This window comes from Bombus flavifrons, chromosome 10 (genome assembly GCF_040668555.2).
Source record: "Bombus flavifrons isolate JBK064 chromosome 10, iyBomFlav1_principal, whole genome shotgun sequence".
NCBI lineage: Eukaryota > Metazoa > Arthropoda > Insecta > Hymenoptera > Apidae > Bombus > Bombus flavifrons.
Window position 1 is genome coordinate 9877839 of NC_138451.1, and position 14204 is coordinate 9892042.

At 34.5% G+C, this 14204-nt stretch overlaps 1 protein-coding gene and 1 long non-coding RNA gene across 16 annotated transcripts in view; one reads left to right on the top strand and one right to left on the bottom strand.

Moving 5' to 3' along the window:
- Rab3-GEF (Rab3 GDP-GTP exchange factor) overlaps window positions 1-12004 on the bottom strand; it is a 43270-nt gene extending 31266 nt beyond the window's left edge. For 12 of the 15 annotated variants that reach the window (XR_011174197.1, XM_069121394.1, XM_069121403.1 and 9 more), the window contains exons 1-11: window positions 11901-12004; window positions 6768-6990; window positions 6043-6211; window positions 5703-5868; window positions 5036-5216; window positions 4711-4868; window positions 3826-4126; window positions 2930-3259; window positions 2112-2144; window positions 1630-1742; window positions 1-695 (exon numbers count right to left, since the gene is read on the bottom strand). Coding sequence is in view for 14 of the 15 variants with exons in the window: in XM_069121394.1 (XP_068977495.1) it covers window positions 1-695; window positions 1630-1742; window positions 2112-2144; window positions 2930-3259; window positions 3826-4126; window positions 4711-4868; window positions 5036-5216; window positions 5703-5868; window positions 6043-6211; window positions 6768-6863 (2242 nt within the window). In the remaining variant the exon portion in view is untranslated. Of the gene's footprint in view, window positions 696-1629; window positions 1743-2111; window positions 2145-2929; window positions 3260-3825; window positions 4127-4710; window positions 4869-5035; window positions 5217-5702; window positions 5869-6042; window positions 6212-6767; window positions 6991-11529; window positions 11764-11900 lie in introns of all 15 variants that reach the window. The other 3 variants (XM_069121390.1, XM_069121392.1, XM_069121393.1) reach the window with 3 other exon arrangements.
- LOC138183949 (uncharacterized) overlaps window positions 557-14204 on the top strand; it is a 21595-nt gene continuing 7947 nt past the window's right edge. The window contains exon 1 of the long non-coding RNA XR_011174203.1: window positions 557-697. This is a non-coding gene — a long non-coding RNA (uncharacterized LOC138183949). The remainder of the gene's footprint in view (window positions 698-14204) is intronic.

Below are 14204 nucleotides of genomic sequence, written 5' to 3' on the forward strand. Positions count from 1 at the left end.
TTGGAGACAAGTCGGACGACACCATCTCGGATACAAAATCGCTCAGCGACGAATAAGAGGAACTCGTACTCTCAGCACCTTCCGAGTCAGACCCGCTTTCGTCAGTCGGTTGACTCTCGTGTTCCTTCATTGCCTTCAAAGCGTTCGCCAACGAGCTACCATTGTCCCAAACAGGGAAATAAATAGGTTCTAAATTCGAGGCGTACCACTTTGGCTTGTCTCCGATTTGAGCTGGGTCAAACACCCCTGTTTGCACTCTCAAGAACGCGACGTTGCTCGGAGTGAGCGACCATTCAGCCAAAAATTCCACCGCCTGAGTTCTAGCGAACTTATTCAAGAAATGACTGGTCCGTGGCCTTGATCGGAGAAAAGAATTGATCTGAAAGGCGACTACAGGCCTCGGATATAGCCTGAGTGTCCTCGTATGCTCGGTGAAGTTCGCCAGAAGGTTCTGAGAGTTGAAGAAACGCACCATGGCCACTCTCGTAGCGACGTCTACAGAGTCCACGTCGTTTCCATAAATGAATGGGTTGAAAGATTGCATGGTTTGGGAAGAGAATGGTTTTTGAGGTGACGAAGAACCCGCTGACTGAGATATGGAGGAGCGACGATGACCGGAAGTCGCGCTGGCTCCTGGAGAACTCGCTGGACTCGGATGATGGTCGACGCTAGGTCTGTGCTTCATTGACGACACACTGTGAAAAATTGGTTTAATTGTAACAAGAGTTAATTGCTTTGGTAGCGTTAGTATTAGCTGACTGCGAATGTTCATGCAAATTCATATTTTTATGAATGCAATTGAAGAAATGGCACTTAAGCAGAACTTTGCCTCACTCTGCTAGATATTGTTATGGTGATCAGAATACTTCGGATATTTTTTGCCTATTATGAATTCCGCGCGTTTTTTCAATTTTAAATTTTCTATCAATTTTCTTATAATTGTCTAGTTATTGGTCTCTAAACCTTCTCTTCTTTAAATTCAATCCTACTATTTTTATTCGTATTGATTTTATCGCATTCGATGTTCAGTTGTGAAACATTCTCTTTTATTCTGTGAGGTAAAAGAATAGTACAAAGTAAAAATTCAATCAGCAGTAAACGCATTAACGCGCTTCGTATTCACGAAGGTATAAAAGAAAGTTGAAATTGATATTGAAATAAGAGTAAGGTAGATGAAAGCTTAAACTAAAAGCATAGAAAAGGTAAATCGAAAAGAATAAAGATTGGAACGAATAAAAATAGAGATAAAATAAAGAAGAGATAAGAGGTAGCAGAAAGAAACATAAGAACTGAAAGGAATAAAATGTTTAACTAGAACAAACTAAACATTTCTTATCTACAGATTTTACGTTATTAATTACAAAAACATTCATTGAACAAGGTGGAGTTTCTTTTAAAAATCATGACGCTATGGTAAACCAATGGATGGTAAAAATTCATCAAAAAATATATTGACATAAATATATATAACAATAGAAAAATTACGAACAACCATTGAATTTAACCTACTGGATTGGTACCCATAAAATATCATTATCATTATTATAATAACACTCACCATAAAATACGAAATATAGTTCAAGGGTTGCAAAAATTAAAGAAACTAATAGAATTAATAAAATTGCCAACCTTAAAGTGGACAAATGAGAAGTTAGGCTTTCCCTTCTACTTGGAGCTTGCAGAGAAGTCCTCGGAGAAGTGTCTTGCGAAAGTGTTTGCGGAACTGACATACTAGCCATTGCCTAGAAAAAGAAATACCATCCAATAAGAAAAACGCAGAATAATAATACAATTTTCTAGGTATCTTCCTATCAAGAGCTCGCGTTTCAGAATTTGTCATATTGTTTAAGCAACTACGTCTACTCCGTCTATTCTATAACTATGCTACACTTCCTAGATCGTAGTCTCTAAAAAGCTTCCGGTTCCTTCCCTTCAAACGGAAATAACACGTGCTCTGTATCCTCTAAGGATGAATAATCAAATAAAAAAATAAAATCTACTTGTCGTAGGTATATGAGGCAAAATTAGTCCATGCCGCTAACTACAACACAAGGATTGTATCACCTATATATTTATGGTTCATGCAAAGAGTGGATAAATGAAATATTTACACCAGAGCCGGTTTGGTCCATCAGTTGCATTGCCTGCGGAACCGATTAAACGAGGAATGATTAAATCAACGTGGTTCATTGTCAATATTGTTGTCTACCGTAGAGAGATATACTAGAGTATATTTCGTCTCTTTTTCTAATTTTTGTCATATTAACTCCTTCGCAGCTTTTGATACGATATTACACTTTAACATTAAAATCACAGTAATAGCCTTATCTATTATAAGTTACATATTTGTTACTTAATTTGAATTGTTATATATTATGAATATATCACGTATATTATATAATAATACAATATTATTGTCATCCATGGTTCAAACATTTCATTTACGTATATAAGTAAGAGTTGTGCATGACTCTGAATGAATGTTATCAACGAAAATTTTCAATCACATAAACGCAGTGCTGCAGAAATATCTGAAAATTCTCCAATAATAATCAGCTTCACGACTTTTTAATTCTTAATTCGTCAATTCGTAAAATTTGCAATGTATAGAATTTTCCTACGTACTTTATCGTTTATACATACGTACAAATGTATGCTCATAAACATATAATAATACATATTGTACGATTGTACTAACTTATGTAATGTAATTGTGGTCGCTAATGACCCATATTAGTGGATGCGACAATAAATAATACATTTTCCTATATGGAAACCTACAGAAATATCTCGGAATTTATTTGCAATTAACTTTGGAATTATTTAATTCTTAATTTTTTAAATTCTTCAGTCTTCTTTTTTCCTAATCTTTTATTCGCTAGGCTGCGAAAGGGTTAATTTTGATCGTGATAAATGTCTATTTATTTACCTGTTTCAAGTGGTTCTTTAGTACGGTGCCTTCTGGTTCGGGTAATGGGGGCAATTGATCACCCAGACCAGTAGGTGCGTTTATTTTATTGCTGTCTAGATCCACTAGCCAAATGTCATCGGGCATTTTAAAGTTCGTTTTGAACAATAAAAAAGTAGCGGGTATTCCGATAACAAATGGTGTAGGTGCAAGCAACAACTGTTCCGCGCAGCTCATGCACGTGGGTAACAATGGTATCGCGGGGAACATATACTCCAGAGGATAAATCATCGTTACGAACGCCATTACGGACATCGACAGGGCATTGTAGTCGCGGGATTGCAACACAATCTGCAAACAAATATAATTTATTCATCGATTAATTCCATTTCCTCCGTTATCTTTATTCGCAATATTATCAGAAAAGTAAGAGAGTGAAACTGAGAAATTTGAAAAAAACTGAGAACTACTATGAATCGACCAAGTATACGGAATCGAAGAAGTCTTTATAATAGTATATATTACTTTTATCGTATCGTGGAAGATTAACTTTAAAACAATCGTTAGAGAAAGAATGAATGAAAACAAGGAATGAGGTATAAAAATTAAACGTAGAAATTCTCTAACTGTTCTGAGCAACGTAGTAAGAATCTTCAGTTTAAAGTATCGGGTTATTGAAGATATAATTAGAAAAATCAATCTTATCCTAAATTTGAATAAACAGAAACGAAAATCTTAAACAGGCTGAAGATGTCAAACAAAAATTCAAATCTTATAGATTACACTAAATATATCGATCAATACCTAACAAAGAATTCGTCAAAAATAAAAAATACGCTTGGAAAATTTTCTTTCTAAAGAAAAGATCACTTTCAAGAGAAAATAATTGTGATTTAGATGGTAAAAAGAAAAATTACCTTGTGCTCCAAGAGAATCAACGTGAGGACCTTCAAGCATATGTCAACGCCAAGAAGTTCCAGGGGTAGATGCAGAGGGAAATCAACGAGAGAAAATCTAGTGTGGTCTGGGAGTGCAAAACAGAGTGGTGGCTGCATACTTTGCGACACGATCTCGACCTCGACGCGTGTCTTTTCCGGAACAGGTACAGGGCTGCTTAACAATCGCAATATCCACGTCTCGATCTCTCGGACATCGTGTAGCACTATCGATGGTGTTCCTTCCAGTGTTTGTCCTGTTAAAACGCTCCACACGGTGTCTCTGTTAAAAATCGGCAGACAATTTCTGTATTTAAGAAACTCGTTCTTCGTTTATTTATTTATATCTCAATTGAGTGTTTAAAAACAACTGAAAGCTGCGTTAATCACCGCATTAAGATTTGGAATATAATACAGTGCAATACGTATAATACCATAATATAAAAATATGTATCGTATCTAGAACAATAGTTCTGAAACAAAAGTTGCTCGAAGCGAAGACTCTCGAGCGAGGAACAAATCAAAATAACTAAACAGGGTAGAACAAGAAGTATTTCTGTTAAACTCTTAACATACTTTCGTATCTTCTACTCAAACATTCGTTACAAAGAATATCATCATTTCCTCTGAGAGTTATTAAAAAATATTTGTACCGTAATCCCTACGTTTATAGTAATACGCAATCGACAGACAAAAATAGAAACTATCGTTAACACAACCGACGCGATAGGAAATGAAGTAAGAGAGAAACAATGATGCAGAGGCACGTACAAATAGCATGCGAAGTGAGATTTGAATATTCATAAGGAAGAATTAACGAGTGAACGCAAGTGGATGTAAGTTTGCTGTTTGAAGGATTATCCTTACCTGTTGGTCTGCCGGGAAGCACCGACTTTCTGCGGTGAAGAACTCTCGTTACAAGCATCGATGATCTTCTTCAAAATGAAAAGGCATTCCCGGAACATCGAAAAGAACGGATGATGGGAAATGATACATAACGACGTCAGCGAATGATTTCGTATCCTCTGGAAGTAAAATCATGAAATAAAGATATAGAAAATAAGAGTAATTATTGATATTTGTAGCATCGACTTCGTGTTATTATTATATAAATATTACTTATTATTATATATTACCATACATATGTTAGTTATATATTAGGTAAATGATACAACATTTTTTACCAGTTTACCTGTCGTCTGCGTGAAGCTCGTGGAGACGGAGAATGGCTTCCTCCACTTTCACTATCTCCACTCGGTGCAGTGATACCTAATCTCGGTGCACTCGGTATATGCGAAGTGTCAGAGTCCCTTCTGCTGCTCGGGCAATCTTTTTCTGAGTCGCTAGGGCCCACTGCACTGCTCCTATAGTCGCTATAAAGAACAGCTAGAGATACAGTCTTATAATTGGGAAAAATATTCTTCTTAATTAATCAATACAATCAGCGTAAACGAAAATAGTAAAAATATCCAATTAAAAATGTTGGAGGAATATTCCTAAAAGAATTCTTTTCTATTTCATTGATATTTCCTAAGCTTCCACTTTTTTCTTATCTGACTATAAGTAATAGCTGAATCTCGATTTTCAGTCTTAGGAGATTCAACGTTTGGTAATGCGTTTAAATGTTTAAATGTTCGTATAATATACATGGCTGCTAATAACGATTACGTAATTATGAATCTGAATTATAACTTTACTAATGAGTCTGATATTTCACCTGACCTTTCAAGTAGATATCTCGCAAATGAGAGAAAATGAATGGCGTGAATTTTTAATCGTTCGGACAAGTGTTGGTAACTGGCAGAATGGGTGTAGTTTTCGGTAGTAAGATTATGATAAAATGATGTGTTATATTTCACCTAGAAAAGGCAGAATCTGTGCTCTTTTCCATGCTTTTCCTCCAACTCTCCCTTCGAAACGTCGTATTGTACTTGTCCCTTTTCATAGACACTCCACTCCCGACCGCAGCTCCCACCCTTTCTATTGGTCGATAAAAATTCACGCAGATACCATAGCGAGTTCTCCCTAAAATAATATCGAATAAATACAGTTAAAATAAATAAAGCATTTTACGAATTATATTTATTTGATTCTAATCGCAACACTCCTGCGTTTACTTTGGTTTCTCAAGGCTCCTAATGTCAAAGTTAATTCTTCGAAAGATTATTTTGAGAAACGCGAAGAGAAATAATTGAGTACCGGAGTCTTTGTCCGTGAGGGTGAAAGTGAAGGATGTGGCTTCTCGTAAGGCTGTGCGTTTTGGGCCCACGCTGGTGCAACCCTCGGGTTGACAGAAATAAACCATGTCCAGCGGCAATGGAAAATCTTTGTGATCTTCCACTGGATATCGTCGCAGCAACTCTGGGACCTAAATAATCATAATACATTCATGAACTTTCTAATTAATAAAATTCTGCACCATCTATATGCTTAAGACAATTGTATCTTCTAAATCATCTCTTTTCGCCACTTTCCACTTTCTTTTAATATACAAATATTTCTCTTTCTTATTTGAAATTCCTTTTTTCACATCCTCGCATTGCCCTTTTTATCGCTGGTATTCTCTCCCTTTGATATCTTTACGCTTCTTCCTTTTATCGCTAAAATTTCCTCCTTTGTACGCTTACATCATCTTCTTTCTAATACCAGAATAGTATTCCTTTATCACCTCCGCACCACTTCTTTTTATATGTAAAAATTTCTCTTTTATTTGTGTTAAATTCCTTCGTTAATCTTTCTGCTGTAATTCAAATTTCTTGATATCTTCTTAATGTTTCTCCGTTATCCGCTGTTCCTTGAAATTCTCTCTTCCCGCAAGGTTGTTAAAATTTGTCTCCACAATCTCCTGCGACAGGATCGCTTTCCCCAATGCTTAATGATAAATAATCTTCATAGTTATTACTCGTTTAATGAAAAATATGTACCTGCACAGGCTGGCGAGAGACTGAGGGTAGTCTGGCCCCCACAATGGCGAGATAATCCACCAAGCGGGGGCACAAGTGCTTCTTCTGTATATCCATCGCTGTAATTTACAGCTCTGTCACCGTTCTGTGCAATGTGTACGGATCATCTGAGCCGTCGGCCTTTCGTCACGATCGCCTCCTGATCGGTTCATGGCTATATCATTCTTCTCTTAATCTTCCATATCTGAAAACATACGCGAATCAATAGCTATCGCAGAATTATATTTCCTCTGAAAATTGAGTTCTATTTAATTTGTCCTTCTACGCTAGATCGCCTTCACGTCCTGCCTGTTACTTCGGCTTTTAATTAATTTCATCGATTTTAACACTAGAGCTGACGCACCAGTCAAGATAATCGACATTAAAATCATGTTTTCATAATTAGTAAAAATATCCAATTGTTACTGTAATTTTAATCTACTGTTATTTAATTTACTACTACTATTATTATTATTTAGGTACCTGACAAAGATCAATGGTTCTAGTGTCAAAGAATTTCTCTAAAAATTTTTCCAACAATTTCGATTTGAAGGAAATTTTCCAAGTCTGTATTACAACATTTTTGTATTAATGGACATTTACATTTAGGAAATTTCTATCCCCCAGAATTCTTTTATCCGACCAATTTCTATTGCGATCATTTAATTTTACTATCAGGGAAATTTTTATCTATGAAATTTCTATGCCAGAAATTTCCGTTCGTAGCAACTTCTATCTTCAACGAACTTCTGTTCGCTGAAGTTCCTATTGACCAAACTTTTCTTCGGCGAAATTTGTATTATACCAAATTTCTATCGCGGAAACTTCCATTCACCAAATTTTTATTATAAAAGCTCCACTCAATTTCTGGAAATTCATGCTTCAAAAAAATGTCTACTACAGTTCCTATTTAATAATAACTGTATGGATACAATAACTTCTAGAACAATTCCTATTACACTTTATAACGACGAGGAATTTTAAATGCGACGTAAAATTTTTCCAACCTAATTTAGAATTAGATGCACGCAATTAATACAAAGAACGGTTTATACCATGGAAAATAGTATTGCCTGAACTATTAACTGATAGTACGATCTAATAGTACGTGAAACAATATTTGGAGCACGAGGCTCATTGATTTCTTGAGCCTCGTGACCCATATTGGGTTAACAAGAATCACAAAAACGCTTGAGCACTGTACAAGGTTTAAGCCGAGCATAGCTTCTCTGAAGCAATATTTAGGTGAAGATCCCTTAAAAAGGTTCAAGCTTCTAGGTGACATTAACATTGACAAGATTTCCACGTCCCTGAATTTTCTTTAACTTAATCATGATCTATTACAAAACCATTAAAATACGTTAAACATTCTCTTACAGTTCGAGAAACGAAATTTTTCGTAACGTTTAAATAATTATTCTTACGACATCAAACAATAATTGCAAATTGAAAATTCCTACAGTCCGTAAAATTATTAAAAGCGTATGAATTAAAGAAAAGAAAATAACGAAACATTTGTGTTTATACCAAAATTATTATTATTGTACCATATAATTGATAAATAATAACAACGATGAAGAACGATGCCGTGACTCATAATTTGCATAACTTAAAAATAGGAATTTCGTTTTAAGAAAAGGATAATTCACAATCGATATATCCCTCCTTAAAGAATCGCACGAGCTTGCGCGGAATAATATCCTCGAGTAGATGCCAAAAATATTTTCGCGTCTTTTCCGTCTTTCTGACCTACTTCTTCCATTTAATTTCGTGGTTTGGACGCTCGCAAGTTTCTCTACTAGTCGTGAGAAAAGGATAATGCGTTCGGAACAACACTTTCCGCTACAGAACGTCCCGTTTCCGGTCCGTTCCGTCACCTCGAGCGATATAAATTGCAATACGAGATATCACAGTGTCGGTACTATGCTTGAAAATTTACACGTACAGCTTGGACGTTTCAACAAAAATTCGAGATAGGAAGACTCAGAGAAATTATATTGCAAGAACTGATAAGAAATATTTGATTTGTACAATTGTAGGAAAATGTGGAAATCGTGCTTACTGAATCGTCGAAAATTAGGGAAAATTGTCAGTGCGATTCGTCGATTTATCCTCGTTAGAATAAAGCTACAAAATTTCAACAATCTGTCGAGTAATTGCGTTAGATTCCTCTGTATCGATCGGGGGGCAATCAATGAGTCGATTTAGCAATCCTTGACTCGTTTCTCGAGCACTTTCATTTATTTTGCTCTGCATTCTTTTAAGATATTTTAGAAATTTCAACATTACATTTTGCAGACAACTGATAGACAAAAAATAAATCAACACAAACAAACACGTTGATCTGTTCCATACCATCGATTATTGCCAATATCCTTCGTTTCTCTTCTACTATTAATTATTTCTCCGAATAACTGGATTTTCGTTTATTTTATTCTATCCTTTCTTAGACTATTTCAAACTAAGAATCCTACCTTTTCGGATAATTAATAAGCAAGGAAGTGATATGAAGCGGCGATAAATATATTATGAATCATTCCACTAAAATTCAAGGAAAAGAGTTTTTAATGAAAAGTGATTTTACATATGAGTTGTAGGAATTTTTATATATATATAGTATATATAATTGAATAGAAATAAAAGAGAAGCGAACAAGAGGAAATCGTTCCAAGCGAATAGACCAGTTCACTTCTTCAATGGACGAATCCACGTTTCCACGTTCGTTCAATTATTTCAAATCAACGTTTCAATACGAATCAGAATACAAAGCATTTTTTCTAACGCAATTCACTAGTTTATAAACTTTTCAGCATAGAAATACACAAAAATGTAACAAACAATACGAAGATTATCATGCTTCATCCCTTTATGTTTTCACCCTTTCCAAGAATTCCCAGCTGATATACCACTGTGATCGAACAAAACACGTTTTAGCGCATAAATCGACACCTACGACAGTAATTAGACTTCACTCAATTCATTGATAGTAAAATCTTGATCAAAAGCCCATCGAACTATGCCTAAGATGGAAATCAGCCAACAAACCCTTAAAATCGACTTGCAAAATCAGAGTACATGTAGCAGCATAGTTCACATACGTAATTGAAGCTTTACTCAAATGTTTGTATACAGGTTGACGCTAAAATAAGTGGTGTCACTTTGGTAACGTATTTCACTCTGTCTAAATATGAAAAATGGTCTTATAAATATACATTTGTGATAACACTTGGTAAAAATAATTCGAAACTCCTCAGAAGCCGGATTATTATCGCTTGTAAGAAATATTTGAAACGCCAATAATTTCGTTGCAGAAGAAAATAATTTTCGGGAATTTTGAAAGAGACATGTGTCTTTTGATGTGTTACATATACATTTATATATATATAATGTTTTATTTTTAGGAAAAATAAGACACCAAAGTGGTATCATTTATTTCACTGTTACTCTGTATACGTAATTTTCATTTTGCAAAATGTTATTCAGGTGGGAACGTTTCCAATAAATTGGAATATTTCGTTCGACCGAGGAATTTTTCAAGATATTTATATATCAAACTTGTCAATCTTGTAAGATCAATTTTTCAATACGTCGATTTGCATCGATTTGCAAAACGAACACGTAGTACAGTTCCAGGTAACAGAAGCTTTACAACGTTCTCAGACAATCTCATATACATAATTCTCGGCTCGTATCTCTTCATTGCAACAAATTTTTTCAAAAGCTTATAGAATATAGGATAAAAATCTCTCATCGTCGAATATCATCATCGAACAACGATTCAAACGAACACGTCGTACGCAGTCGAGGAATGTAACGTTCCTAACATTTCATATCGTTAAAATCCAGCAAGTTTGATAATACAATACATACAACCGTACTTATTTCATTATTAAAAATTCAGAAACTTAATAAACTTAGAATAGCAAAATTTAAACGGATTTAATAAACGCGTCGTTGCAATGCCAGCGGTAAACGACGCTGTATAAATCCACCAGCTTTGCGTTTCCAATATTTTCCAACTTGTTCAACGATGTACCATTAATTTACTAAATCCTGATGTATATAACAATCGAAATTATGCAACGTCGTTGGTGAGAAAAAGTAAATGACATCGTTTAGGTCGCGTGTAAACCTCGTTCACATTAGTCGTTTTACCTGAATTCAAGTTACTTGGTAGTTTCAATACTTTGTCAGTATGAACATATTTGGTTGGCTTAAAATATCTTTCTCATTAATCAAATCACTTGTCAAATCAAATCATGGAAATTCGAATAAGTTGGTTAAAAAGCACCAAGCGCAAAGATACGGAGCAACATGTTTCAAATCAGGTAGATAATAATAATAACACTGTGGAAAAATTTACAGCGATAAGACGGTTTCGAACCGCTAATTCTTAATTCCTAATTAACAATTGCTAAATTCAAATCATTCATCGTCAGCGTTCGAGCAAAAAACTATCGCCACAATAACAAATATATAAATTTTGACGAGTACACGCATCTTAATCTTCATACAGTGGCTACGAAAAGTATCGACACACCGTTGTATGTATTATAGCACTTACATAGTAATTAATTACGTAGATCCAACTATACTAAATTTCGTATCATTTGATAGCACTGCGTATTTATGGGAAATTTGAAGATGCAAAAACGCATAGAATGCATCGTGGCGAGAATGTAATGTGCAAAGATATATAAAATAAACAAAATATAGTAATCGTTATAATGTTTAGTACACCTACCTAGATTCCACATTTTTTAACCATCTCCACAAAAAGTATGAATTTGCATAAATATCCTGGTCGGGATGAAAATTCGATATTATGAAAACGGAATATAAAAGCTGATAAGAAAAACGCTTCTTGTAGCCAGCGTATACTTCAATCCTTAGAACGACAGTCGATCGGAACACGCATTCACTTCCATAGCTTAACTTTGGCCAATTTCAACAAGGTTTCGAGCCAGTTACACGCGACCTAAACGACGTCACTCGTTATATTGCATTAGTGACACTATATAATCGATAGTTTTACATTTGCATGTAATAAGTTAACGACGTATTGTCGAGAAAGTTGAAAAATATTGGAAACGCATAGCTGCTTGGTGAACTTACGTGTCGTTTAAAACGAGGATCCCGGTGGAAAATCGTCGCTTTTCATGCACGAGGCCGCACACCGTATCGCCTGACTGGCGATACTACACTGGCGATCGTTCACGACGAGGCTACTAGGCAGGCGTGCGACCAGGGGCGGCACTTGCGTCGGGAAAGGGACACGGAGTTGTCCTCAACTCCCGATGTCTGTCCGGAACCGACCATTTTTCCGGCTTTTAATTGCCCTTTCGAAATTTCCGATCGATAGGGTCTAAGAGAGGGTGCTCGAAGATTCGGAAGGTGAATTTCTACGGGATTCAGTTTTGGGATGGTTTTCGCGGATATTGGAGTAGGTTTTTTGGATAACAGTCGGATTTTAGGGAAACTAGGAGAAGGATGGGAAGATTTTAGATAGAGAAATGGTAAAGAATTATGTGATAAAATGATAAGATTAAGTTATATGTATGTAACAGATTTTAAGCCTTCGTTTTCTATGTAATAGATTTTACGTTTATAGCGTGGAATTATAGCTAGTTCGTGTTTATTTAATATATTTTGAGGACTAGGTTCCTCAAGTGACGTTGTTAATTTTTTTTCTTCTCATATTTAAAAATTCGAATTATGTTTCCATTCAAAAGTGAAATTTAATGGAAATCAATGAAGAATGAAGGAAATTGGTGATAGAAGAAAGAGGTGAGTGGTAGACTTTTTTCGACTGTAATAATAATTTTAATATCTATTGGAAGAATTAGAGTTAGTTTATTGAGAGGGATGAAAAGATTATACATTCTAGTACGGGAAGATAGAATTTGCAGTAAGGAAAACAAGAGATTGAATTTTACTCTTTATACATTTTTAGTGACAGCACTGAAACTGACTTAATATTGTGTAATTGGATTGCGTATTTGAATATACAACTTTAAATGAAGGCTGTTAGAAACATGTACTCGAATTAATGTAACTATGTTGCATAATTGGTAGGTTTAAATATAATTCCTTAAGAAATCCAGATATCTGAAATTATTCCAGTAATTACAATGGTAAATATAATATTATACGATTATAATGATTGAATATGTTTGCTAGGGAAACTATCATACGTATCTTTTAATTGAGATTAATAACCGGAGGAAAATTCTGGATTCTCTCCTCTGAAAAGCAGAATACGACTGAAAGAGTTGAAGGGTGTTTTCTTGAGCAGTAGCTAAGGGTAACACTCATTCACAAATACTTGTACAAAGAGCACACCTTTACTGGCCATTTCTTTTTATGTACTAACATCGAATCTTTTGACAGTAACTGACGTATTATCGTTAAAACAATTCTCCTTACTCTTGTTCCTAAAGTGAAATTAAAAATAATAGAAATTAAATTCTTCTTAAAATATATTTCTTCTTAAATATATAAACCAATTGTTAAAACATATTATATACAATTTTGGCAAAGTATTGATTCGGTAAAAACAGTGATGACATAAGGAAATTAAAGAAAATTTTAATATTTCGTACCAATTTTTAGTTTTAGAAAAATAAAGTAAATGATAAAAATTTGTATAATAACATCAAAGGAGCACACGTTGCTACGTGCTTTGATCGAAGAACTTTGCAATGCGTCGATTTTAAATGTTTAAACAACAACAACAATGATGGGAAGTTTACTTTCCAATGCAACTGCTGTTTAATTAACTGATGGGGATGAATTAATTATTCAGTTCAAGGGTAACACTTGCAATCCGAGCATTACCTTGACATAGAACAGAGAAGAAATTAAAGGACTTCTGAATTAGCTTACTTCGAATTGATGATTAATTGCCCTGAGACAGAAGTTGTGCACAAATAAAATAATTCTTAGTCTATAAAATTAAACAATTCTTCGTCCAATTACTTTTGCATTCGTATTTTTGATCACATCTTTTCAATGTCAATGAAAGGAAACGTAGAAGAAGGTATAAAATGAATTACAGAATATACTTCATTCGTATCTTTTTATTACTTCTTTTCAATACAAATTTTCTATTGAGAGTTTCTTTAAGAAGAATGGATAAAGGAAAGACATTAAAAAAGTACATATTTTTGTTGTATTCTATAAACGAAGAACGTACAAAAGAAATGTGTTTACTGTATTTAAGAAGAACATACAAAGAGGAGGTGTTTATTACAGTTAAGGAAAACGTAGAAAGGAAAAGTTTTGAGTCATAGATATTTTATTCAAGAATTCTCAACGTACCACACTAGAAGGATGGATTTCGTAGCATTACACTTTCAGGCATCTTTCTTATCACCATTCTTCTCAATAAAAATATTTTATTAGCAATTTTTAAAAATA